This window comes from Podarcis muralis, chromosome Z (genome assembly GCF_964188315.1).
Source record: "Podarcis muralis chromosome Z, rPodMur119.hap1.1, whole genome shotgun sequence".
In the NCBI taxonomy this organism is placed as follows: Eukaryota; Metazoa; Chordata; class Lepidosauria; order Squamata; family Lacertidae; genus Podarcis; species Podarcis muralis.
In genome coordinates this window covers 14,811,902-14,839,159 of record NC_135673.1, presented here as the reverse complement: position 1 = coordinate 14,839,159, position 27,258 = coordinate 14,811,902, and the positions used below count along the sequence as shown (strand labels likewise).

Below are 27,258 nucleotides of genomic sequence, written 5' to 3'. Positions count from 1 at the left end.
CCATACAAGTTTGTATAAAACAATACAGACAAACCAACCTAACTAAACAGCTTTGAATTAAACAGGAGAGATAATAACGCCTAACACGGAAGTAAAAAGTATAGAAATCAACCACATGATACATTGATTTCCTAGAGTTTGGACCAAAAGCTCAATTTTCAAACTTCCAGGGGCCTCACCCTTTCTATCTCTTGGGGTACTGCAGATACTCCTACATTAGTTCTCAGGGTGGGGAGAGGCCATGTGGGTGCCAACTTGAATAAAATAATGGGGGGGGGGGCAGGTAAGCCCCACTCCACAGAATTGATCACAAGTCGTGGTGCACACACAAACCATGGCCCAACACCTTTGGGGGGACCTGCCCCCCTCAAATAATTTATGGGAGGTGAAGGGACCTCAGCCCCTGGGAATTGGCTCCTATGATCTTGGCTGTCACTCCACACAGAGGCCAATAACATACCCTCCAACATTTCTCTGAAGAAAATAGGGGTGTCCTACTGTGTTGCCCCAGCCACTCTAGCTGGCTTCCCACATATAAAAACATCGTACCATATCCTCCAACGTCTTTCTGATGAAAATAGGGACGTCCTAATGAAAAACAGAACATTCTAGGATCAAGTCAGAAATCGGGATGGCTTCTGTAAATTCGGGTCCCTCCCTGGAAAATAGGGACAGTTGGAGGGTCTGCAATAATTTTCATTCCACATTCTTCTACCAAACAGCATACATTCACGTGAGCTGGGGGGTAAACAGACTTTCTCTCAGATAAGGGTAAGAGGAGATAAATATACCTCTCAAAGAGAGTGTTTTATAAATAAAAATAAATGACTATCTCTAGGAGTGGGGAACCTGTGGCCCCATGGGGCAGGTCACCCCATTTGTCCTGTGAGGCAAGCTGTTGTAAAAACAAAATCTGCCCTTTTTACCTTATGGGGTATCCAAGAGCCTGTATAGAGTCCTTAAGTGGGTTCCCTATCGGTAAGAGAAAATAACAGAGGCCAACCAGAGAATATTGAGAAGCAAAGCAGCTATTAAGCCTGATCTTTATTAAACTGTTGCAACAAGTTCCTCACTCACCCCAAGCAGGAAAGAAGAGGAACCCAGAACAAAGGTGTTCGCCCTTATATAGACTTTTTAAATTGCCCACCCTCAAACTCCAGACCGTTCCCAGAAACATCATACCTACATCACAGGAGAGGTGGTCTACAACAGAAATCTGAGTGTGTTGTTTATCTTCTGTCTGGCAGGTTACCTGGTTGCATTATCTGGGTTTTGGCCACTCTTTTGTTATTATAACTACTTAATTCCTGAATCCAGGTCACAGGTTCACCCTATTCATGTGCCCTTGAGGCAGGATTTGTGAGCACAGAGACAATGGGGAGGTTTTTTCTATTTCTCCCTCATTGCAGAGAAATATTTGGTCAGTTTGGGAGAGTCAAAATGGTTTCAGGACTGTCTTCCTGTACTGTTTCAAACATGTGGTTTATGTATTCATGTACAGTCATACCTCGTTACGTTTGCTTCATGTTACATTCTTTCAGGTTCTTTCCGGGTTTCGCCGCTTGCGCATGCGCAGAAGCGCTATATCGCGCTGTGCACCTGTGCAGATACGGCACTTCAGGTTGCGCTGTTTTCATGTTGCGAACAGGCCTCCGGAATGGGTCCCATTCGCAACCAGAGGTACTACTGTATGTGTTTGCCTTGTACATTTATTTTATATATTTGAGACTTTAAATTCTTTAAAGTCTGCCTGGGGACAACCTCATGGGTCAGAGAGGCCTGGACTCTGATGTTTTAAAACAGAAGTCATGACTCCCTAAGTTTTCTTGCTGCCACTCTAAATGAGTTAGAATGGAAGGAGAGGCTGGGGAAATAAAAACAGGAAGAGGTGGAGAGGGAGACTGTTTCAGGATACACAGATTCAAAAGCAGGGCTATGTAAGTCAGCCTCATGGCTAGCCAGGTAATGTGAATAACTGATAGTGATGGAAATGTCATTGACGCAAAGCCTTTTGTTTCACAAGATAGGAGAGAAGCCAGGTGTCTGATTTGCTTTTTATGGATATTTACAGATTTACCTGGGGTTTGCAAGGCCATTGCAGTTACATCTACAAAAAGCTTCCTGGGATGTTGGGGAAGGGCTGCAGCTCAGCAACAGTGTCGTACCTTCAGCGCAGAAGTCCCAGCTTCAATCCCCACCAGATTCAATCCTGACAGCCGCTGACTGTCAGTACAGACATTACCAAGCTAGACGGATCCAATGCTTTGACTCTGTAAAATTGCATGCAGAAGGTCCCTGGTTCAATCCCCGGCATCTCTGGGTAGGGCTAGAGGAGACCCCTGTCTGAAACTCAGGAGAGCAGCTGCCAGTCAGTGTAGACAAGATTGAGTAGCTCGACCAATGATCTGAGTTGGTAAAAGGCTTCCTATTTAAATCAGTTATTTATCCAGGACTAGAGAAGAGTACCTTTTTACATGCAGAAGGCCCAGGCATTTCCAATCCCCAATGGCATTTCCAGGTAAGGCTAGAGGAGACCCTTTGTCTGAAACACTGGGGAGTAGCTGCCCATCAGAGTTGACATTACTGAGCTAAAGGAATGTTGGCCTTCCTTAGTATAAGGCAGCTTCCCATGTCCTCCCCTTCCCCCACCACACAAAATGCTTTCACCTTTCTGGAGATTGCACATTTTTGCTGTTCCTGCTCACAATCAGCCCAAGATCTGTTGGTTGAAGACAGCTGGAAGGAAGAATACACAAACGTGTAAACGCCCCCCCCCCCAGCCCCTCCTGGAAGAACCCTGCAGGGAGTGCTTTGCATGCCCCTAATTTGCTAACCAAAGCAATCCAAATATCCCTCCCCTTCCCCCCCCCCAAGCACAGGAATGAAGGTGTTAAGGTGGGGAGGGGTGAAAGATAGGGCAGGAGGAGACAATCGGGCTTTTCATTCCTCCAGCTTTGTTGAGATTTCGATGTTAGGTTAGTTCCTAATTGACTGGCAGCTAGGATGGCTGCTGAGGCTGGCAGTGTGGCCCAACTGCCTGCGTCAAGTCCACATACAGTGGCATCTCAGGTTACATATGCTTCAGGTTACAGACTCCGCTAACCCAGAAATAGTACCTCGGGTTAAGAACTTTGCTTCAGGAGAAGAAGAAAAATCGTGCAGCAGCAGCAGCGGGAGGCCCTGTTAGCTAAAGTGGTGCTTCAGGTTAAGAACAGTTTCAGGTTAAGAACGGACCTCCGGAACGAATTAAGTACATAACCAGAGGTACCACTGTACTGGACACCTTCACATCACATGGCTCCTGCCACAAAAAGAGAATATTGGGAACTGTAGTTTGTTAAGGATGCTGGGAATTGTAGCGCTGTGAAGGGGTAATTACTACATAATAATAATTTAAAGAAAGTAGCATTAATAGTCACTGCCTTTCAGCCTAACCAACCCCACAAGGTGCTTGTGCGGATTAAATGAAGATTGGGAGGACCATGCCCACCAACTTTAATTAGGGGGAAAGATGAACTATAAATGTGATAAAATAATGATAATGATAACAATAATTTAAAGACAGTAGTAGTAACAGTCACTGTCTCTCAGCCTGATCTACCTCCCAATGTTGTGGGGATTTAAATGAGGGGGAGAACCACACCCACCACCCTTCCTTGGAATATAAATGCAATAAGTTAATAAAAAATACGGATACAAAGAGAGAGCTTTTTTTAAAAAAAGCAACCTTTGGTTTTATGCCCCCCACCCTGACACAAAGTAAAACACTACTGGAAAATGGGAGCCTGGAAATCTGAGGTTGAGGAGGGCAGCTTGTGGAGCTCAGCTTTGGGGTGATAAGTTTATCAGGGTTTGCCAGCTGCCAACTGCCAAGGCTGTCAGGCAGGCCTGTTAGGGAGGGGGAAGATCTACCAGGGCAAGATAGGTCACCCTAGGCCTTATCAGAGCCCAGTCTCACAACACAGAGATCCAGAAAAGGGCTTTCTCCACCCCACAACAAAAGGCAGATTGGCAAGGCGGAGGACATGGGAACGGAGTGTAGGAGGAGGTGAAAGTCTTCCAAAGTGGGCCCACTATGCAACTAGGGAAATTTGCAAATTGGAAGGCGATGGTGAGAAAATCTGCATGACAGGCAAACATGGAAAGTCTTGGACGGGAGACACTTAGAGCAGTAGTTATTACAAAAAGACTGGATCCTCTTTAAAGCCTCCTTCATATCATACATTTAAACCACTATGATACCACTATAAACTGTAACCGGTTTCGTGTGAAATTCTGGCAGCTGTAGTTTGTTATGGGTGCAGAGAGTTGTTAGGAGGTGCACACACACACCCATTCCCCTCCCAGAGCAACAATTTGTATATATCCTTTTATTTCCTGTTTCTCTGAATTCCAAAGCATTCAAATTATTAACATGACAAAACATAATACAGGAGAAATAAAATAGGTGGGGGAAGTGAAGTTACAAGGAATCAGGCAGAGGCGCTCACCTTGCTATCTGATGTCAAGGAGATAAATAACTATGCAACTATTTTTTTAAAAAAAAAAATATTGATATGATACAGCAAGAAAAAAGAAAAAACACAAATACCAAATTACACACAGCAATAACCAATGTTGTAAACAAAAAGTGCCCTTTTCCCTTATGGGGTATCCAAGAGCCCATATAGAGTCCTTACATAGGTTCCCTATTGGTAGGAGAAAATAACAGAGGCCAACCAGAGAATATTGGAAAGCAAAGCAGCTAGTAAGCATGATCTTTATTGATCTGTTGCAACAGGATGCTCCGCAGGAGAGAGGAGGAACCCAGAAAAATGGCGCACAAGGCCTTATAAAGACTTTTGAAATTGCCACCCTGTAGATCAAGACCACCTCCAGAAACATCATATACACATCACAGAAGGGGTGTAACCTAAGACCACCCCTCAGATACATCATACCTACATCACAGAAAAGGCGGTCTTAAAACAGAAATTTGAATTTTGTTTTCTCCTGTTGTTATTTATCTCCTGTCTGGCAGGTTACTTGATTGGATTGCCTGGAGAGCCTGGCCATTCTTTTGTAGTGATAAATACTTACTGTATTTTTTGCCCCATAGGATGCACTTTCCCCCCTCCAAAAATGAGAGGGAAATGTGTGTGCGTCCTATGGGGTGAATGCAGGCTTCAGGAAGCTATCCCCCCAGCCTGGCAAGCTCCGGGAGCAATGGCGAAGCTGCGCGCAACTTCGCCATCGCTCTGGGACCCGTTCTGGGGGCTGGGGGCGGGGGAAGCTCGGGCTTCCCCCACCCCCAGCCCCGCAAGCTCCAAGAGCGATGGCGAAGCTGCGCGCAACTTCGCCATCGCTCTCGGACTCTCCAGGCTTCGCGCAGCTCTCCGCAAGCGGTGGGAGCCTGCGCTGGGCTCCCACGGCTTGCGGAGAGCTGCCTGTTCTGGGGGCTGGGGTCCAGGGTAGCTTGGGCTTCCCCCACCCCAGCCCCGCACCTGGGGAAAAAATAATTTCCCCCCTTTATTTCCCCCCCCCAAAAAAAACTAGGTGCGCCTTATGGGCCAGTGCATCCTATGGGGCGAAAAATAGGGTAGTTCCTGGGCCAGGTCACAGGCTCACACCCTTACATAATTTTATTAACAAACAATAAAACATATATTGGTCTTAACACTAAAGACCCAACCTCCCATCTATTCCATATTTTTATTTCATATTACTTATTGCCAATACACAAAAGTGAATAACTATGCGACTTTTAGAGGACCTCTGAAGGCAACTCTGTATATAGCGAAGTTCTTAACGTTTGATGTTTTATTGTTTTTATCTCTGTTGGAAGGTGCCCAGAGTGGTTGGGACAACCCAGTCAGATGGGTGGGGTACAAATAATAAAAATTATTATGATTATTATTACTAGTTTTTAATTGTTTTAGCTGAGTTTTGTGTACAGTTTTGCTATGTATGCACCATTCATTTTGACAAATAGGTTTATAAATCTTTTTTTAAAAATAGACATAATAAATATGTCTGCATGGACTATGTGTGTTTGCATGTGTGTCATAGAGCATATCCCATAATTCTTTGCAAACCACGCAAACTTGAATACCATGGCAGACTGATGTGGAAGCTGCTGCTCCCAGTAAATGACAAGCCCCCCCCCCCCCGAACTTCCTTTTCCATGTCATTTCAAAAACTGGACAGCTTATCTTCCCTCCTATACTGTTTTCTATTTGGAGCTTTCACTGCATTTTTGGCTGTGGCTGAGGAGCCGGAATCCCCTTCCTTTCTGCTCAGTGCAAACTATCTCTTGGAGCAGAAAGCGTTTTTTTGTCTCTTCATATTTTTAAAGAGCAACATTGCACCACCAAAGCTGGATACAGCAGTTCTACAAGTGGCGGCATCCTATAGCCACCTGTTGACTCACTCACTCCTGTACAACTGAGACATGTGTTTGATAAGTCCAAAGGGTGCCGTAACACATTGGAGAACACACTATTTGCCACCTGAGGGCTGCATTCCTTCCTAATCAACTTTCTAGGGGCCACATGGTGTGAATTTATCCTAATAAACACATTCTTGTAAGCAGTATTGTCTAAAATACACATTTTTGCACAGAGTTTTCCCTAAAGCAATGCATTCATGTACTATGATTTCACAAATACATTAATTTTTACAGACACATTCCACTTGTGTATGCAGATTGTAAACATTGGTTGGTTGGAAAATTGCAATGCAAAATTAGGGTAAGTGCGGCTTTCAAAGGTGTTGCATTTGGGTTCCCATATGGTTTCAGAAAGTGCAAATTTGAAATATTCACTTTTAAATGTGAACCACATTTAATTTCTCCATCATCCCTACTGGTGTGATTTTACTGTCACTTCTGGGGCTAATGAGTGGAGCTGCTCTGTGTATACAGAAATATAGCCTCAATTGTCCACTCTCTATTGACCTTCTCCTTGAACTATTACATGGGGCTGCCCTTAAAGATAGACTGGAGGCTGCAGCTGGTGAATAATGCAATTGCTATGTTGTAAACTGGGTCAGCCTGATGGGACCATATAACACCAATAATGAAAATGTTACTGGGGCTGCCAGTGAACTAGCAGACCAAATTCAATGTATTAGTATTAGCATATAAAGCCCCAAATGGCATGGGACCCAAGTACGTAAAAGAGCCCCTTTTCAAATACCAACCATCTCAGACCCTATAATCATCAGGTGAGGACTTGGTGGTGGTGCTGCCACTGGGGGGGGCTACCCAGCTGACAAGGCCTTTTCAGTGGTGGGTCCCTGGTTGTGGAATGCCCTCCCTTGCAATATGTGCCTTTCTGTTTGAAGACATTCCTCTTTATCTAGGCATATGGTGGCTGCAGAATACTGTTCCTGGTGACTCTGCTATCCTTGGATGGAATAACCTTTATAACCGCAAGTGCTTTCAGAATGTTTTTAACTGAAACTGCTTTTAGACAGTTTTAAAGCTCATTAGGTGCCTTTGGACCAGTCATTGTCTCTCAGTCTAACCTACCTCATAGGATTGTTGTGAGGACAAAATAGGGAAGGGAAAACAATGTAGGTCACCTTCAGCTTCTTTGAGGAAAAGCAAGTATATAAATAAATAAAATTTAGAATGTATTTTAAAACTGTGTCTCTTTTGTCTGTCACCCTGGGCTTATTGGGGTGGAAGGGTGGGGTATAAATTACAGTAAATTAATAAATAATAAATGAGAAAATGAAATTGTCCTTACAAGATATCCCATAAACTACAAGAAACTAAAGGGCAGAGCTTGAACGAGCATTTTTATCAATATATATGGCATGATTTTATTTCTTACACAAACACATGAGGAGGCACATGGTCACTCAGTGCCTTCAGTGTATGCAAATGTCTGGCTCATTTAAGTCTACATAGAACCTTTATTCTCATAGGCGGAGAATACTTTTTTGTTATAAATCTTTATTACTTGTAAAGTGAATCTTTGTATGAGCTAAAACTTTTATTATCCATTTGGAGCTGTGTTGTGTCTTTGTACTTTTGTCCTAGGCTGTGACATTCTATGCTTTAAATCTTTTGACTCTTTATTTTCTTTCTTTTTGTTACATTTGCAAGTCTTTTTGTTAACAATTCAATGATATATATATATCATTGGTGCACTATTTATTTTATGTGCTGTGAAGCAGTTCTCTGCAAATCCCCGCTCTGCCTCCTCAGCTGTCAAGCTGAAATCCTTCTGAGAGCCCTAAACTTGCTATCCACTGAGCCTCAAGGCCACCGTGTTATCGCTCCCTGCCACTTGCCTTTTTGTCCCTTGGATTCTCCTCCCCCGGTGATTCAGCAAAATCTTCTCTGAGGAAAGAAACAGAACCCCCACATTGAACAAATCACAAGGTCAGATTGCCCAGGTGGACGGGAGGAGAGTTGAAATACAAAAAGGGCGAAATTAGGTGGTCAGGACATCATGACTAGCAAGACTTATTAATAATATTGTACCGTGCACACAGGACGTGGGTGGCACTGTGGTTTAAACCACTGAGCCTAAGGCTTGCTGATCGAAAAGTTGGTGGTTCGAATCCCCACAACGGGGTGAGCTTCCATTGTTCGGTCCCAGCTCCTGCCAACCTAGCAGTTTGAAAGCACATCAAAGTGCAAGTAGATCAATAGGTACCGCTCCGGTGGGAAGGTAAACGGCATTTCCGTGTGCCGCTCTAGTTTCGCCAGAAGCGGCTTAGTCTTGCTGGCCACATGACCCAGAAAAACTCCCTCTGCCAGTAAAGTAAGATGAACGCCGCAACCCCAGAGTCGTCCGCGATTGGACCTAACAGTCAAGGGTCCCTTTACCTTTACCTTATCATGCACACAACTTACTCAAGCGGCAGCAAGTTCCAGGGGTTGACTTTTATAACGTTGGTTTCCTTTTGGGTGGGGGAAGAGAGCACTGGAGACTTCTGATGTTTCTGGAAATAAATTGTTCAATTAAGAATGTAAGAAGGTGCCTTACACTGAATCAAATCAGGCCATCTGGCTAAGAGCTGACTGGCAGTGGCTCTCCAGGATTTCAGGCAGAGAACATTCCCAGCCTGGCCCTGAACTCCCAGTGGGGATTGAACCTGGGACCTTCTGCATGCAACGCAGATGCTCTGTCACTTGAGTATGGCCTTTCCTATATATTTAAAAATGGACAGGTTGTGCAGATGGGAAACAAACAGCAGGCCAAACATTGTTATTGTTGTTAAGTTACACATTTAGAAACTGCTTTACAGTCTGCATATATCGAAGCAGTGTACAATAAGAAATAATGTTATTAACTATGAATAATACATACACCGGAGAGGATACCACCTTCCCTGCTGCTACAGTCACATGGGCTTTGAGTTGCTCTGTATGCTGGTGGCTGTGGCTGCAGCCTACCATTTTAATTCCCCCACAATGTCTCTGGGTCCCTGACATAGTGCTTCTGCACTATGCAGAATAATCAGACATTCTGGACAGAAAACTGTAAAATTTCTCCTTCCTCATATATAGGGTGAATTCCAGAAAGCCGCCCTGTCGCAGAGCTTCACACCACAGTACTTCACCACATAGCACATAGATAAAATGGTGGGATTTGCTCCAACAATATGCAGTGGTGGCCACCTTTTTGAACACACCTGGAAGAGAACTGGACAAACTATTGGAGGATAAGGCTATCAATGGTAGCTAGCCATGATGGCTATGTTCCCCCTCCAGGGGCAGAGGCATCTAGTCGGCCCCTGTGGGACTAGATGCTGGCAGGAGTGCCAGCTTGGCCCTGCGACCGTGGGTGCCCGCGGTCATGGATGTCACCCAGGGCCACAGAGAGTTAGCACCTATGGAGGCTGGACTGGGTGGGCCTTTGGCCTGATCTAGCAGGACTCTTCTTATGCTCTTATGCTCAGCTCTAGTGAAGATAGGTATACAGTGGTACCTCGGGTTACATACGCTTCAGGTTACAGACTCCGCTAACCCAGAAATATTACCTCGGGTTAAGAACTTTGCTTCAGGATGAGAACAGAAATTGTGCTCCAGCGGCGCAGCGGCAGCGGGAGGCCCCATTAGCTAAAGTGGTGCTTCAGGTTAAGAACAGTTTCAGGTTAAGAACGGACCTCCGGAACGAATTAAGTACTTAACCCGAGGTACCACTGTAATATTTTAAATGCAGTCTTAGCAAATGTGTGCTCAAACCCTCCCATTACATTTGAATTCTTACATCATTCTTCACCCTCAGTTTCAGCAAGGTGCAAGTTTTCAAGGAAGATCAGTAACAGTAGGTAAAGTACGGTACGTTTGCCTGCCATTACTAATTGAGGACCCCCTGAAAAACTTAGGAGGAACCAGCACCACAAAATAATGTGCAAAACAACTGTTGTATTTAATAAACAAAACAACAACAACATCCCTTGTATAGTGTGCCTCTTGTGTCACTGATAGTTGTCAAATAGTGCACCCTGGTGTTCATGAAGTGAATAAACAGACTTAAAAAGGGAACAAATCAACACTCCAATAGAAAGGGCTTCCTGATTACCTTTGATGCCACCTTTTCCCTCTCTCCTGCAGAGTAAATGTGCCAACACTATCAGACCCTCAGAAACACTGTATTTGCTAACTCGGCTGCTTTGATCTTACAACTCTTTCTGCAGTTGTAAGAAAATTTTAAAAATTAAAAGCTTATGTTTTTCAGATTTTCTGTGAATGCACTTCTGTTGTTGTTGTTGTTGTTTAGTTGTTTAGTTGTGTCCGACTCTTCGTGACCCCATGGACCAGAGCACACCAGGCACTCCTGTCTTTCATTGCCTCCTGCAGTTTGGTCCAACTCATTAGGCGATAGCGCTAACCCGGAAGTCTCCAAAACCTGGGCATTGGTTTGGAGGGGATCATAGAAAGTTGGATGTTAGGGTGTCAACTTGTACCCGTGTTATTATAATTTTAAGGTCATATATAAAAATAAATGTTCATAACTGTATATATAAACCACATGTCTGAAGCCCCACAGAAAAGGTCTTTAATCAAAACTAATGTTAAAAATTGATGTCCACTTTTCCTTCTCCTAATCCTCAGAAAAGAAAAAAAGAGAAAACAAACATTCTTTGCTTCTTGCCAAAGTGGCTTTCTGCACCCTGGCAGCAAAAGAAATACCTTTAGATCCCTTGCTAGATCCACGACCCCAGGAATTAGAAGAGACTCGGGCATCGTGCAGGCTACCATCCTCCCTCCCCCCACAAAAGAACCCCCTACCAAAAAGAAAAAGAAAAAATAGAATCTACTGTATATGTATAGGCGGAACCTTTCTTCCCTGGAACCTTTGCGATCGCCACCGTGTTGCTACGCGACGCGGAGGGGAGGACGCTTTTGAAGAGAGCGACTGTGGCGGTTCCTGGCGGGGAAAATGGTCGGGGGAGACAGCGCCGAGGGAGGCGCAGGCTGCCGCTCTCCGGCCGTCGGGGCGGACGCGGCGACTTCACAGCTGAACCGCGACAAGAGGCTGGTGTGCGTGGAGTACCCAGGCGTTGTGCAGGACGTGGACAAGACGCTGCTGACGCTGGGCGGAGAGGAAGGGGTCTCTAGGGTAAGGATGGGGAGTGGGCGTTCTCTGAAGAATGGCTCTTCCTTCTCCCCGCTCACGTGTCTGAGAGGCAAAGCTGCCGTGAGGGCGGGGAGGGGGGTCTCAAGCCAGCCTGCATTCGGATGCCCTGGCACCCGTGCCTGGTTACATCGGACACTGCACGTTCCCTGTGGAACTCTTCTCTCACAGGGAGTTTTCGTGACAGAGAGTTTCCATCTCTCTATCTCTCTCTTTCTTGCTCAGAGCCTCCAGAGGCAGGGCTGGAAAGTTGGACCCCATGGGAGTTGAGGAGTGCTTTTACTGTTAGCACGCACACCATTTCCATTTAGCTCATCATCACCATCAGTTTTTCATCGCCACATCTATATCCCACCTTCCCCCAGGGAGTTCAAGGGAGTACATGATTCTGCCTCTTCCTGTTATTTCCTCACAACAACCCAGTGAGGGATGTTGCCCCCTAGGGCAGGATTTGAACCCTTGTCTTCCAAGGACTTAATGGCAGTTTAAAGAAGTGGCAGGTTTGGGATCTTGCTTGTGTATGGCTAATCATAAATGAATATTTTCCAGAAATGTCCCTTGTCTTTGTTGAGATATATATATATATATTTAATATTTTATTAAGGATTTTCTTGTTTTACAGAAGTGTAGTGCCTCGTTTTTTTTTTGTTTTTCCCCCCATGTTATTTCCCCTACAGAAGCTCATTCAGCGCGGAAGAGGCTTCTGGCTACCTGCAGGAAGAGGGAGCCTCATACTTAACAGCCCCTTCACACCTTCTTTATCTCTCATTTTAAAAAGGAAAGGGTGATCTGAATTGCTGTTCTGTGTGGTGGGGATGATTGTGGAAAGGGGGGTGAGCCATGCAGGGTTGTTGTACATCTGGAATTTCTCGGCCATATACAGACTATAGCAGTCGGCAGCAGTGTCTGACCGGGAAAATCCAGACGTATGTCAGCCCATACCATACAGCCCAGCAACTTTGGCAAAAAAATTAAATCACATCTCAACAACTTTTCCAAATACAGTGGTACCTCTGGATGTGAACGGGATCCGTTCCGGAGCCCCGTTCACATCCTGAAGTGAATGCAACCCGTGTCTGCGTGGGTCACGATTCGCTGCTTCCACGCATGCGTGTGACGTCATTTTGAGTGTCTACACGTGCGCGAGTGACGAAACCCGGAAGTAACCCTTTCCGGTACTTCTAGGTCGCTGCGAGACGTAACCTGAAACATGAAGCGGACATAACCAGAGGTACCACTGTAAAGCTCAATTACTTTTCTGTCTGGATTTTCACTGTTTGAAATATGACAACCCTACATTGTAGGGGTTGGATTATATCCAACTCAGGGTGAGAAAGTGCTGGCCCCTGGGGGTCAGCTTGTTGTGCATTTGGTCCACAGCTTCACTTCAGCCCAGCCCACCCTCTCTTGTCTGAGAGCCCCCAGCCTGCTGCATTACCATGCTGGGTTGGGAGGAAGCAAAACCTATTTCCTCCTCACTTGTTTGCTGGCAGAATGACCTAACCTTTATTTATGTTATTGGTTGTGTGCATACTTTTCAGATCTACACTGACCCCAGCCGAAGACTCGAGCTCTACTTCCGCCCCAAGGACCCCTACTGCCACCCTGTGTGTGCCAACCGCTTCCCAACATCTTCCATGTTGCTGAAAGTTAAAAAGAAAACGAGGAGGAAACGGACAGAAGCAGGAGGTTTTGAGGAAGATGTCAGTTTTGAAGTAGAAGTTCTTGGCATTGTTACCACAGTTTATAAGTTTCAAGGTAATGATTCCTTTCTCTAAGGCAGGGTTGAGGAACCTGTGTGGTCCTCCAGATGCATGGCGAGAGGACCAGGGATGATGAATGTTGTACCTCAACAACATTTGGAGGACCTCACCCCCTTTGCAGTAAGGAAAGATTTGCCTCCATCATAAGACTCTGTAAATTTCAGTTCAGCCCTACTTCCTTGCCTCAGGGATTCTCACTGGGTGTGCTGTCTGGTGGCACCAAGGAGACCCCATGAATAAGGTGGGGGGGGGCTGCCTGAATAAACCAGGGATTTCTTCAGTAAATACACCATTGTGATCAGAACAACAGCCTCTTGGGATCTCACAAAAGTAGAATCCACAGTCTTATAAATTACACAGGCTTATCTGAAGACATCTGAAGGCAGCCCTGTTTAGGGAAGCTTTTAATGTTTGATGTATTACAGTATTTTAATATTTTTTTTGGAAGCCGCCCAGAGTGGCTGGGGAAGCCCAGCCAGATGGGTGGGGTATAAATAATAAATAATAAATTATTATTATTGTTGTTATTATTATTATTATTATTATTATTATTATTTTGTTGTTGTTGTTGTTGTTACTTATATAGAGGCATTATCCCTACTTAGCTATACACAGATGTAGAAATTAGGCTACACTCTCAGAGGAAAAGCATGCCTGCATTATCATCTGAGTCCCTGATTCAGCGATAAGAACAGGATGTCTACTCTCTATCAAGCTGGCTCAGTGCTGAGTTTTCCCCCCTGCACATTCTTGACACATTCTTAATACAACAATATACTTCCACACACTATTTCACAGTTTTTACATCTCTTCACATGTAGGCTCTCTATCAAAGCATATGCTATAATTTTCACTACACCAGGCACCATGTTATTTCTGATTGCATGTGCAAAACATTTTGAATGTGATTGCATTGTGCAAATCTCCATAAGTTGCCACTCTGAGAGCTTCTTGGGTTGCTACAAAGCAGAATCCCCAGTATCTCCAGGTAGGACTGAAAGAGAGTCCTTCCTGAAAAACCAGAAAGTGGTTGTCCTGTCAGACAATACTGAGGTAGATGGACCAGTGGTCAGACTCAGTATGGGCAGTATGTTCCAAAGAATGTTAGCATTCAAGCATTTTAAAGAAATTAATAGATGTTGATTTGGTACTGAATGAGATGCCTGCTTCTTTTGTGCAAGTTTCACTAAGTAGTGCAGTGAGGGAACAATCTGTTGTGGTGATCTGCACACTTTTGCCTCCTTCTCTCCAGGGATGTCTGATTTCCAGTATTTGGCAGTGCACTCTGGACCAGATGGCAAGCAGACCTCCATGTATGACAAAGTCCTGATGCTCAAGCCAGAGAAAGAGGAGTTCTTCCTGAGTGACCTTCCGCTTTATATCCCTCCACCCATTTTCTCACGCTTGGACACTCCTGTGGACTATTACTATCGACCAGAAACGCAACATAGGTCAGTGTCTTCTTTTGTAAGAGTAAAGGGACCCCTGACTGTTAAGTCCAGTCACGGACGACTCTGGGGTTGCGGCGCTTATCTCGTTTTACTGGTTGAGGGAGCCGGCGTTTGTCCGCAGACAGTTTTTCTGGGTCATGTGGCCAGCATGACTGAGCTGCTTCTGGCGAACCAGAGCAGTGCACGGAAATGCCATTTACCTTCCCGCCAGAGTGGTACCTATTTATCTACTTGCCCTTTGACATGCTTTCAAACTGCTAGGTGGGCAGGAGTAGGGACCGAACAACGGGAGCTCACTCCCTCGCAGGGATTCGAACCGCCGACCTTCTTATGTAGGTGATGGCAAATCCACCTGCTGAGCAATGGTCTCTGCTGTGGCAGGATGAATATATGTACCAGCTACTATGTTGGCTGAATATAGTTGCAGTTTAGGGTTGGACTTGGACGGTAGGGGGAAAAACCTCTGGTCCTCAGGCCAAACATAGCTTTCTTGGCACCCATATCCAGCCAACTAGCTTATTGAGCTCTGTCCTCTCCACAACCCTGCCTCTCAGCTGTGTGCAACAACATCTGGAGGGCAACCCTTGATCTAAGAAGTGGTATTCCCCTCTTAAGGGAACTCCTATTCTTTTTTGGGGAGCAATAAACAGCTTTTTCATGTTCAATGGTACAATATAACCATATTGGAACCAAATAAAAATAAATAGTGTCTTATGAAGTGTAGGTCCAGAGTATAAAATAGGAAGCTCTATGGGAGATTGACAAAGGGATACACTCACTGTTTCCATTGTCCCCTGTACAAATTAACGAAGATATAGAATAATAATGGATATTTCCGCATAAAAGTCATATTCAGCTGGCCCAAGTTCTGCAAAAGGCTGCCTCTTCCTGTTTTTTATAAAGATTCACCTGATGGCTGCAAAGTCTTCAGACTCCACTTCAACTTTCCAGACTCTCAGATGGTGTTTTAGTTTTTCATAGGCAGCAAAATTAAGAACTTCTTAAAACTATCTGTCCAGAGTGATATTGGTTACATTCTTCCACTCTTGTTCAGCTGCCAAGCATGCTGCAACCAGCAGGCCCTACCCTCTTTTAGATTTGGCCCTGCCCACCACTGCCTAGCATGTAGTCCCTAGAGTGCTACTCACATAGACCAAAAGAGTGCCCTGCACCTGTTGTGCCTGGGAGCAACCTTCGATACACCCAGAAGTCTCTAATTGACTGTTGTGGCTATTGGTTCTGACAACTGCAACAGGCACCTGTAGAGAGCCCCTATCCACCCTTCTTGGTACCTGTCCTGGCTTGCTTACCTGCCCAATGCAGCACCTGACTTCTTCTGGCAGCAGGGAGGAACAACAAAGTCAGAGTGACTTCTGTGTTCCTCTCTGCTTCTAGGTTAAATCAACATGTGCTTGTTGCAGCTGTCAGAACTGATAGTTGCTACAGACATGCAGAGGCTTTTGGATATGTGGCATTGAGGTATGAACCCAGCTCTCAAATCACTTGGGTTTGCACAAAGGAGTTGAAACAAGGTATTGGAGAGTGAAATACATACTTCTCTTTGATGTCCATGTGTTTCTTAGATATTCATCAGTGCAGCTCAGATCTCAGGGTTGGGACAGCCACATTGTTGACATTTGACAAGAGGTGGCTGTGCTTTCCAATTCATTAGAGGTAACATTTGGAACACTTCTCATGCTAACACCTTTGATTTTTCTCACTGTTATTCTTCATAGCTCACTTTGCTATAAAGTATCTGAAAGCAATTTAACAATAAAAGCATCAATAATCAAAACAATTTCTAATATAAAAGCAGTTAAAAACAATTTTGCATAAAAACAGTTAAAGCGATGATTGCTTTTTGTGATTTTTATTGCAATAAATAATACCTACAAGATACATTAAAATGTTACCTTGGTTTCCCCTTTCACAATAAGGAGAACATATGGTTGGACACTGTCATTACATTTCCCATTCCAGTGTTAAATAAAAAGTGCCTTTAGCTGTAAAAGCCAGTTATTATCTGGCTGTCATCCTTCCCTGGCTGTTATATAACTTGCCAGTTTCAGCTATCTGTCAGGTAATTTCCAAACAGCCTTGAAAAATAGGAGCAGTAGTCTTCCCACCCAGCCTGCTCTCAGATGAACCATGACTGCATGTAGAAGATTTCAGATAAATTCAAGATTGCAAAGCTCAACTTTTCCCTCTTTAAATAAGGTTAATTCACGATAACAAGATTCCCATTATTAGGTCCCTCCAGACTCCCCACAAACTGACAAAAAAAGGAGAATCTATTTAGCCTCATATCCTATACACTATACAGTTAAATAGTTTCTGGTTTAACAATCAGTCCTCCTTCTTAGGGAACTGTGAGGATTGCTCCTCCAGTATCTGTTTTGAACCCATTTCAAGTGCTGTATTATGGGAAGGGATATAAATAGGTGGGACTAGGTGGCTCGTGATCTGATCCAGCAAGGTACTTATTTGCCTTAGCTAGCTGAATGAATGAATTATGGTAATAAACCAATAAAATTTAGGGCAGGCAGAATAAGGCTGCAATCCTATATACACTTCCTGGGCGTAAGCCCCACGAACACAGTGGGTGATAAAAGTAGATCCACTGAAATTAATGGACATCTGTAAATAACTTTCAAAGTGAGTTCCCTTCTAAAGAGGGGATTGGTCCACAGCCTCGACCATTGGGTTGAGTTTATTTCATACTCTATGTCATGCTCCCATTGGTCTTTGATTTTGGTGAGGGACCTGTAGTGTCTTGGAATAGTATTTTATATGTTGCCGATACTGTCCCTTTGCTGTGTCCCTCTGTTGACAATTGCCTAGTGGTTGCTGACTTGATTTCTGGGTTGTTTAAGAATGCATGTAGTTGATGATAGGTCAGTCAGGATATTTGGTTGTCCATTAGTTTGTTCTGTATTTCTTGTGACGGTGTGGGGTTGCCAAGTCTTTTAGGCGGTATAGCCTTTTAGGCTTGCCATACATTTACTTGAAAGCTTTGTGATGGATGGTGGAACTGTGGGTGGTAGGCTAGCGGGATTAACCAGGATAGGGCTGGGAACAATGCTGAAGACTTGGAGTAGATTTGTTTAAGGGTTTATAGGAAGTTGGGGCCAAATTTCAAATCTCTCGTTCCCTCTTATTCAATCTTCATTTCTGGTGCTTTTTGGCATGGCTCTGCACCTTTGGGCCCAGGTTACATTGGGCAGTGTGGAAGAATCTTTTCATAATTTGTGTTGAAGAAATATAGCTCTAACTTTTCAGTAATACAAGGGAAGAAAAATGTCAAGTTTTAGTGGGTCTACTGGGTAGAGTTATTAATAAAGGAAGAGTCAAACTGTCTAGGCAACCTGAACAAATTACAGTATAAAACACCAACAGATTCTCTCCAGTTCTTTAATGACAAAATCCAACATTAAATGGAGTCTTATTAAACTGGCCTGCTGCCTTACTAAAGAAGTTGAAATTCAAGAGGCCCCCATCCATGTTAGCATTCCACCATGGAACACTGAAGGCAAGTGTTCTGCTGAACAGAACTTGTGATTTTATTTTTCAAACTGAGGAGGTCGTAAGTTCCAGATCTGGGAAGGGCTGAGTTCTGAGTCTCATCAACACATGGCAGCTCCATGCTCACCATCCTGAGTTCCACAATTGAAGACGCCAGTGTGATGTAGAGCTTAGGGTGCTGGACTAGGGTTTTGGAGACCAGGGTGCAAGTACCTGCTCAGCCATAAAACTCACTGTGTGACCTTGGGTCAGTCACTCACTCTCAGTCTAACTTACCTCGCAGGGTTGTTGTGAGCATAAAATGGAGATGTGGTAGAAGTGTGTACACCACCTTAAGCTCCTTGGAGAGAAGGTGGAATATAAATATAATAATAAAACAAATAAATATAAATGCAGGCAATCAACCCACCACTTAGCAAAATTCATGTCTTTTTAATGAACAGATTCATGGTTGCCTCTTTAGAAATTCTCTGTTTAGATAGCAGTTTAAAAGGGGGCATCAGAAAAGAAAAATAGAAAGAAAATTACCTTTTTTCAATTTTTTTTTTAATTTTCAATTTGAGTTGTCATAAACAAAAAAGCAAGCATTATCCAAAATTCACACAACTGAGTCGAATGGGATTCATTTTTGTAATTTCTGTTTCCCTCCCCTGCAGGGAAGGATATCAGAACCCCACGTTGTCCAGCGAAAACCTGATAGGTCTCAGCCGGGCTCGTCGGCCCCACAACGCCATCTTTATCAACTTTGAGGATGAGGAGATCCCCATGAAGCCTTTGGACGCTGCAGAGCAGACCTGGAGGAGAGTTTGCAGCAATGCAGTGGATCACAAAGCAGAAGAGGAACTGAGGAAGGTAGACACACCTTTTGGGGTCTGTTCACACACTGAAAGACATGTTTGGAAACTTGGGACATCAGAGCCAGGGTTGCCTGGAGCTCCCTGCTGAGAGTACCTTTCTTGCTTGAGAGGGAAATCTTTTACCCCCACTTTCAATAATTTTATTTGTATAGCATGTACAGAACATTTATAAAAAGGGCATCAGAACAAAAAGTATATTCTGTAGAAAAGCCATACGAAACCCTAACAACACCAAATCATCAAAAAACGAGACTACAAGGATACCAACAACTAATTCTAGTGAGGCGGCATGAAAAGAAAAAGTTTGAAGGGCCCCAAGGGGGAGACAAAGGGCCAGATCAGTCCAGCAATTCTTTCAAATAAAGTCATACTTGGCTGGAACGAGGCAATCCATTGTATGGGTCAAGAAAGGCCCCCATATTGGGACATGGCTCTTCCTGAATGCTTGGCATATTGGCATCAAGTGCAAAGGACTTGCCAAAGCAAACAAATTTGAAAGTGTTTGCGGTCCTTTCTTGACCTATGTTAATAAGGACTGTCTTGCTACAAGCTCTGCAGGCTCAGATTGCTTTGTAGAAAGTGTATTCACAATTTTCACACGCATGATATCTTTATGGTGAAACAAGGCAAAGCTGAAAATGTTAGTAACAATTTACTTAACTGTATGTGGAAAACATTCTATTTTTGTATAGAATGCCTGTGGAACCTAATTTGTTATTAATAGTTTTGTTGTTATTATTATTTAATGCACTGTTATTATCCAAATGGAACACACACACACACACACACACACACACACACACACACCCCCATCTGGTGCAGCCAGAAATTTTGGCAGCTTTAAGTTCATGAATTAACTTTTCCAAGGAAACAATGAACAGAGTCTTTTTATACTTCACATCCTTCCAGCCTTGGGTTATAGTTAGACCCTTTCTTGTATGCATTTCTGTTTTGTAGCTGTTTGAGGTCCGCCCAATCTGGTCTCGTAATGCTGTGAAAGCCAATATAAGCATCCACCCTGACAAGCTCAAGTTCCTTCTGCCTTACTTAGCTTACTACATGGTGAGTGCATTATGTTTTGTGTGTGTTGCTTTCTTAAAAAGAGTTCCCAACAGCTCATATGGTGACAATGGATTGAAATGTTCACTATTTAGTAAATGCAGTAGATATCAAATGTAGTTGCCAGAAAGCATGCAGCTGGGAAGAATTTTTTTGGGCGGGGAGGGGCACTCAGTAATATATTCCAGAATGTAAACAAATTGTTGGCCTTCTTAGGCAACTTATATCAGAGGCAGGGAACCCTTTTCAGCCCAGGGGTCACTTTAGCTCATAGGCAGCTCTTTAGGAGCCTGAGGCAAAGAGGTGTGGCCGGTGGCAAAAGTCAGTAGAAGTTGCTGGGAACTGTAGGACAGGAGAATACTCTTGTTCTCTGGTCCTGCTTGTGGTTTTCAGACAGGCATCTTGTCGGCCATGGCGAGAACAGAATGTTGGACTAGATGGGTCATTTGCCTGATCCAGCAGGGCACCTCTTATGTTCTCATGTTCAATGGGTGTTACTCTTGCCCTTGTACAATAGGCTGCATTCCAACCATGCAAAAGCCCCTGGTTTCTACACATACAGACATACCTTTCTCCTTCCAGATATATAAGAACCATTGCCGCAGTTCAAGGATACAGTCCAACCTAGCAAAAGCACTTGAGGGATGTGTGGCATAAGGGGAGGCATGACCTGGGAAGTGTCCTCTGGGCTGGGTAGAGAGGACTGAAGGTCTGCATTCGGGGCTTGAGCTTGAGGTTCCCCACCTGTGATGCGGTTCATTCATCCAAGTTTCCAAAGCACATGTTAAATTGTCTCCATCTTGGCAGTGCTCCATTCCTGAAAGCTGCAATTTTTTTACTGGGGTATTGTCATTTCCCCCCTATTTTGTTATTGTCAGGAAAGCTCTCATTCAATCATTCAAAGCATTTATATCCTTCTCTTTACTTAATGGTCTCAGAGCAGATAACAAGTAAACAGAGCACAAACAGCGTAATACAAACAGCATGCAGTTTAAAAGAAATAGGAATCAAAAGGTTTTTTGTTTTTTAAATTTGTATGATTTATCTATCCCGCCCACCCTCCCAAAGGAGCCCAGGACAGTAGTTTCTTTATTCAGCACTCATAAAATTGCCCACAGACCCCCTCTGCTGTGGTGCGAGAGTTGGTGTTCTGGGAAATTTTGAAATAACTTTGAAATAAAGTTTTGAAATGAGACATTTTTCTCCACTCTCTAGAAGTAAAATCTAGATGGTGGCAATGACAGGGGCCAGCCATAAATGGCCTTTCTGTGCACAATTTCCTTTCCTTCCCATTTTCCTAAACCTGAAAATCTAAAGCTTTACTGCTTTTTAAGGTCTTGACAGCAGCAAAATCGTGGTACATTTTTTTTGCAGCTGTTGTTAAAATGATTGTGGTGTTGCAATGTTTTTTTTAATCTGAGAGTGCTTTTTAATAAAAAGGTTATTTCAATCCTATGTTCGGATGCAAGGATTCAAAAAAAAAAAAAAAAAGCATCAAAACTAGAGCCTCACATTCTTGTAATTCTGTTTGCCCCTGTAGCTAACTGGACCCTGGAGGAGCCTGTGGGTCCGCTTTGGTTATGATCCCAGGGAACACCCAGAAGCAAAGTTCTACCAGGTCCTGGATTTCAGAATTCGCTGTGGAATGAAATACGGTAAAAATGGAAGCAGGCCATCAGAGTACTGTTGTATTCTTTGCTATCAGTGCCTTTTGGGTGGGGGGCAGAGGAAAGGTCTAGGCTACAAAAGGACCAAGCTGCCAAATATATATATCTATTTAAAATTCCTGGTATAATTTGTTTCTCTTTGAGAGGTGCTCTTCTCCATCATCTCTTCTGCCTCCACAGACCTGTTTTATTTTCCCCTAGGGTACGCTCCTAATGACATGCCGGTGAAAGCTAAACGCAGCACCTACAACTACAGCCTGCCCATCACCGTGAAAAAACCAGGTATGTGGTACAGGCAAGAGGGTGGGTAGATATTTCTTTATCTTGTTTAGTGAATTAAACAATTGTGATTTCTTCCATCAATTTGCAGGGGTGTCTTTTCTGGCTCTCTCTGATCCTGGTACAATTTTTGAATGAGATGAACCTCCCTTTTGCGGCTCCTGAGCAGACGCCTGCTGAAAACAGGGCTTGCTGTCAGCACTGATTGCAAGTCCTGCTTTCAGCAGGGATCTTTTCAGATGCAGCTTGAAATTAAAGCTGGGGTTGCAAACGAAGGAAGGAATTTCACTCTCAGTTCTTCCTTTGAAGTTGAATCACCTGACATCATATGACACCAGGTGATTGACAGGTAGGTGGCTTCATCTGCCTGTCAAAAGTGGCCTCTGGTGGGTGGGCCAGTTCATCAGCCTTTGTGAGATACTTGCCTCTCAAATGCTGACATCTGTGCTGTGTGGTAGACCACATGCTCTGCATGCAGGAGACCCCACTATCAATCCCCACTCTGCCCAGGTTGGGCTGGAAAACTGCCCTGTCTGAAATCCTGGGGAGCTGCTGCCAGTCTGCAGACAGTACTGAGGCAGATGGATCTGTGGTCTGTCTTGATAGAAGGCAGCTTCATATATTCCTTTGCCAGTTGCACACAGAACCAGTAGTTACCAGGTGCTGCAGAGCATTTATTATTTATTATTATAAAACCAAACTGCGGGAGGCAGTGGAAGACAGAAGTGCCTGGCGTGCTCTGGTCCATGGGGTCACGAAGAGTCGGACACGACTAAACAACATTATAAAACAAGATCAACAGGTTGTCATGTTGTAGTTTGTTCTTCCATCCTTGGTGTCAGTCAAGAAAAAGTAGATAGAGAGAAGTTAAATTGCCCCCTCTCATAATACTAAAACTTGGGTACCATCCAATGAAGCTGAATGTTGACAGGTTCTGGGCAGACAAAAGAAAGCAATTTTTCACACAGTACATAGTTTGAGTATGTAATTCTCTCCAGCAAGATGTAGTGGTGGCCAACAACTTGGATGACTTTAAAAGAGAATTTGACAAGTTCATGGAGGAATAAAGCTAATCATAGCCATAATGGCTGCTAGTCATTATGGCTATGTTCTTTCTCCACTGTCAGAGGCAATATGCCTCTGAATGCCAGTTGCTAGGAATCACAGGTAGAGAAAGTTGCTGTTGCAGTCATGTCCTGCTTTGAGGCTTCCTAGAAGAGGCTTTTGGTCAGCCACTGTGAGAACAGGATGCTGGACTAGATGGGCCTTTGGCCTGATCCAGCAGCCAGGCTCTTAAGTTGCTGTGCAACATGTGATTTGGGGACTCTCTTCCTGCCCTTTGCAGCGAGCCATGTAGTTGGCATCCAGGACCTTAAGCAAGGACTGAGCACCTCTGGGATGTCCAGTCCACGGAAATCTGCTTTCAGCAAGTATAAACTTAAAGTAGGTATTTGACTTCCTCCTTGTTTTTCCTCCTGACTTCACCTTTTTTTCTCCTCTTGTGGCGTACTAGGAAGATCTGTCTCCTGACACTTTGTCTCCTCTGGGGAAATTTGGTCACGTGAAAGAAATGGGTAGCAGCTTAAAGGCAAAATGCCCAATAGTATAAATTCATCCTCCTGTCTTTAGCCACTGTGGAGGTGGGAATTCTTGGGGTTGATGCAAGAGAGACTCAGTTGCCCTGTTCAAGTCCAGAGAGCTGCTCTGGGAAATGGAGATGTGGTGGTTTGGGGAGGAAGAGATTGAATATAACAACCATGAGGACTCTTTGTGGGTTCTGTATTGGACAAGAGGAGGAAGTTGGGGTGACAGCCTGACTTTGGAGGAGCTAAGGGTTTTCTCCAACAGTCAAGTCAGCAACAGAGGGTCCCGTTGTGGAAACATTTTTACTTTCAGTTCCATTGTCTTTTGGTGTCTTCAGTCCCTCTGCTTCTTCCTCTCTCAGGATTCGATTTACATCTTCCGAGAAGGTTCCCTGCCTCCCTATCGACAGATGTTCTATCAGCTTTGTGACCTGAATGTGGAATGGTACTTGTGCTTGATCAAAAGGGGCTCTAAAGTAACTTGGGGGGGGCAATTTATGTCTGTGTTCATGCATGTCTTTTGTATGTCTGTCTGAACCTCAAAGGTGTGCTCCCCGCTGTGGTGGCCCTTCAAGCAAAACCTGCTCTGAATTTTTCCATGGGTACCCTTGCAGTAATACAAAAATTCAGCTGACTGTAGGGGGAGGAGAAGGCTTGCACTCCTTAAACATTGAACCTTCAGGAGAGAGTACCTCTGTTTCCCCTTCTTAGGCAGTTCCCAGCATTCCTTTGAAACAGGAACCCACAATTACCAGGGAGCAGGGTTTTTAAAATCTACATTTAATGGGTTTGTTGGTTCTTCCACTGATGATTTGACACATCCAGAGTCTTTTTGTCCTCAGTTTATTTTTTGAGACCAGGGTCAACCTTCACAAGGGAGTCAGACCTAATTTGTTCAGTCCTTTGGGGGAAGAGAGATTCTGAGACTAGTCTCTGTTCAGCTTGCAGAAGATCATTCGCCGGAATGATGGCATGGAGATGGTGTGTACAGAGAGGGACGGCTGGTGTCTTCCCAAGACCAGTGATGACTTGCGGGATACCATGTCTCTGATGATAAAGCAGATCATCCGCTCCAAAAGGCCTGGTAATATACTATTAATCAAGGGAGGTCGGAACCTGGCAATGAATCCAGGTTTTTACAAATGTTAACCTGACCTGGGACAGCTTGTGTGGCTCTTCTAAGATAGCTCCTGCCGCTTGCAGCTTAAATTACTTGTATTGGATTTTTTATTTTTTTAAAAGTATGATTAGGGATGTCTTTTCAATATATTGAAAACATATAGTCCTCCACCCAGGTTCATTTTATTAATGTAGCTTAGGCTTATAAAAATCAATCCATTTGATTGACTGAAATTCATTGCCAGGTGACCTTGGGCTGGTTACCAAAGCTCATGTCTCCACTGTCAGCATGATGCCTCTGAGTGCCAGTTGCTGGGAATCACAGGTGCAGAGAGTGCCGTTGTGCCTAGGTGCTGCTTGTGGGCTTCCTAAAAGAGGCACTTGGTTGGCCATTGTGACAAAGAGAGTCCTGGACTAGATCAGCCTTTAGGTCTCTCAGCTTAATCCCTGTCACACATTGTTTGTCTTAGCATAATAGACACCTTGAGCTCCTCGGAGGAGAAGCAGAATATAAATTTGAATAATAACAATGCATAATCAATTAAGATTTACTAAATCAACTAACAACCCTAGATACGCATATTTGTTGGAGGGAGAAATAACTGCTTTTGGAATTACAATGGAAATAAGTTTCTTCCTGCCACTGCTGGCTCTCTGTTTCCTTCAGATGGGACCCCTGAGGGAGTAATTCTGACTGACCTTTGGCTACCCCGCCCAGCGCCCCTTTTGCCCCAGTGGAATTCCTCAGCCATCCCTGACATTATCTTCATCCCTTTCCCCATCTTTTGCTCCAGCTCTGTTCACAAGCACTTCGAACACAGAAGAGGGGAAAGAGCAGCTGGTGTTTGAGTCCGGAGAGGAAGAGGAAGAGGAGGAAGAAGAGGAGGAGTTCAAAGAACCATCTGATGGAAGTGAGAATGAGATGGAGACAGAGATTCTGGACTATGTGTGATGCACCAGAACTGGCACTGTGGACCTATTCCTGGCGAGGATCTTTGCTTCTCTTCTCCCTACAGGCAAGACAGGAAGCCAGGCCTAATGAGACAAGAACCCATCCATGTCTCTTCTACTCATCTTTGGTTTCTCTTCTTTACAGACACCTATGTGTGCTTTTTTGATACTGATTTGGGGGTGAAGATTATGATGAGTAAGGCTGTTTATCCTTGAGCTCTGCAGACATGGCAAGTGTGCAAGTAATGGGGCTGGAGATACCTTATCCTGAGAGGTTTTGCTAAATATTCCTCTAATGAAAGCTTAGCTAACTGGTTAACACACAAGCCTGGTAGATCTTCATCTTGGCATTGGTTAGCATCTCATTCTCCCATATCCTTTAGGAGAGGCAAGCCATTGCCGTAGCCACCTTACTAATGCACCTGTCCAGCTCTAGCACCTCAAACGTGTGGTCACCAGGGCTGGTGCATGGAGTGCTGGTGATGTCCTGACCTAAGATTTTAGTCTTTTGTCAGGCTGATGATGAAGCCAAACTCTATACAGTCTTGGGCAAAATGTTTGATGAGTTTCTGTGGAGTTTCCTTGGAGTGTGCTGTCAAGGCTGTGTCATCTATGAACAATATATATTGGATAAGAACTTGCCACACTTCTGCCTTGGCATGGAGATGTGCCAGGTTGAACGGACTCCCACCACTCCTTGAATGGACGCACAGCACACACTGTCTTCAGTCAAACTGAAGGCATATGAGAACAACAGGTTGAAGATGACGCCAAAGAGACTCCTTAGGATAGTAATAAAGCTGGATATCAAATCCAAACTCTTCTTCTTCTTCCCTTGTGGACTTTAGGTGGGCATCCTCTTGGTTGATGAGGTCAAAGGCCTGAAGGCCAAATACCTGACCAGGAGCCCTTGTGAATGTGCATAGATTAAGTTTGAGTAATAGTAATTTTTCCTCTTATGTTGCCAGTGAAAGAGTATAAAGCATTTGTATACCGATGAACGTGTGAGTGGGGTTCAAAGTGAAGATAATGATTTATGTTTGAATTTAAATTTAGATCAACCAAATTGAGCCAAATGCTGATCAAGGGAATTGTTCATTTTCTGGAATACTGGCATATGCTATGAAATTAAACCACATTGGGGTAAAGCCATCTTTTCTTATCTGTCCATGTGTCAACTGTAGTTTATTTGTAACTCTCTCAAGGAGGATTGTTTCCCAAACGCGTTTTGTACCAATGGTCTATCATCGTGCCAGAAAGCTCTTTCCAGTGTCTGGTTATGTTGCATCTCACTGCCTGTAATAAATGGCTTGTTAATTCTATATTATGCAAATTCAGATGATCATGTAATATATTTAATAAAACTAATTCTCATTTGACTTCCAATTGTTAATTGAATTCTAGAAGGGCTGGATTTTTGTACATTTC

At 44.0% G+C, this 27,258-nt stretch overlaps 1 protein-coding gene and 1 long non-coding RNA gene across 3 annotated transcripts in view; both read left to right on the top strand.

Annotated features, from left to right (window-relative positions):
* The first annotated feature begins 9,853 nt into the window (after window positions 1–9,853).
* Window positions 9,854–27,258, top strand: part of LOC144326143 (uncharacterized) — a 231,860-nt gene continuing 214,455 nt past the window's right edge. Inside the window, exon 1 of the long non-coding RNA XR_013391302.1 lies at window positions 9,854–10,142. This is a non-coding gene — a long non-coding RNA (uncharacterized LOC144326143). The remainder of the gene's footprint in view (window positions 10,143–27,258) is intronic.
* Window positions 11,357–27,209, top strand: GTF3C5 (general transcription factor IIIC subunit 5). Of its 2 annotated transcripts, XM_028714818.2 has the most exons (11): window positions 11,358–11,564; window positions 13,121–13,337; window positions 14,595–14,793; window positions 18,972–19,167; window positions 20,130–20,234; window positions 21,772–21,886; window positions 22,100–22,180; window positions 23,523–23,620; window positions 24,123–24,205; window positions 24,702–24,844; window positions 25,674–27,209. In XM_028714818.2, exons 1-11 carry the CDS (start codon window positions 11,385–11,387, stop codon window positions 25,829–25,831), a joined length of 1,575 nt encoding a protein of 524 aa, XP_028570651.2. In that variant the 5' UTR covers window positions 11,358–11,384; the 3' UTR covers window positions 25,832–27,209. The 2 variants fall into 2 exon arrangements, with proteins under 2 accessions (XP_028570652.2, XP_028570651.2); XM_028714819.2 differs by lacking the exon at window positions 24,702–24,844 and having other exon boundaries at window positions 11,357–11,564.

Coding starts and splice junctions, on each gene's coding strand:
- GTF3C5 (XM_028714818.2), top strand. CDS start 11,385: ATGGTCGGGGGAGACAGCGCCGAGGGAGGCGCAGGCTGCCGCTCTCCG. Junction 13,338..14,594: donor CACAGTTTATAAGTTTCAAG/GTAATGATTCCT, acceptor CCTTCTCTCCAG/GGATGTCTGATTTCCAGTAT. Junction 24,206..24,701: donor TGTGACCTGAATGTGGAATG/GTACTTGTGCTT, acceptor GTCTCTGTTCAG/CTTGCAGAAGATCATTCGCC.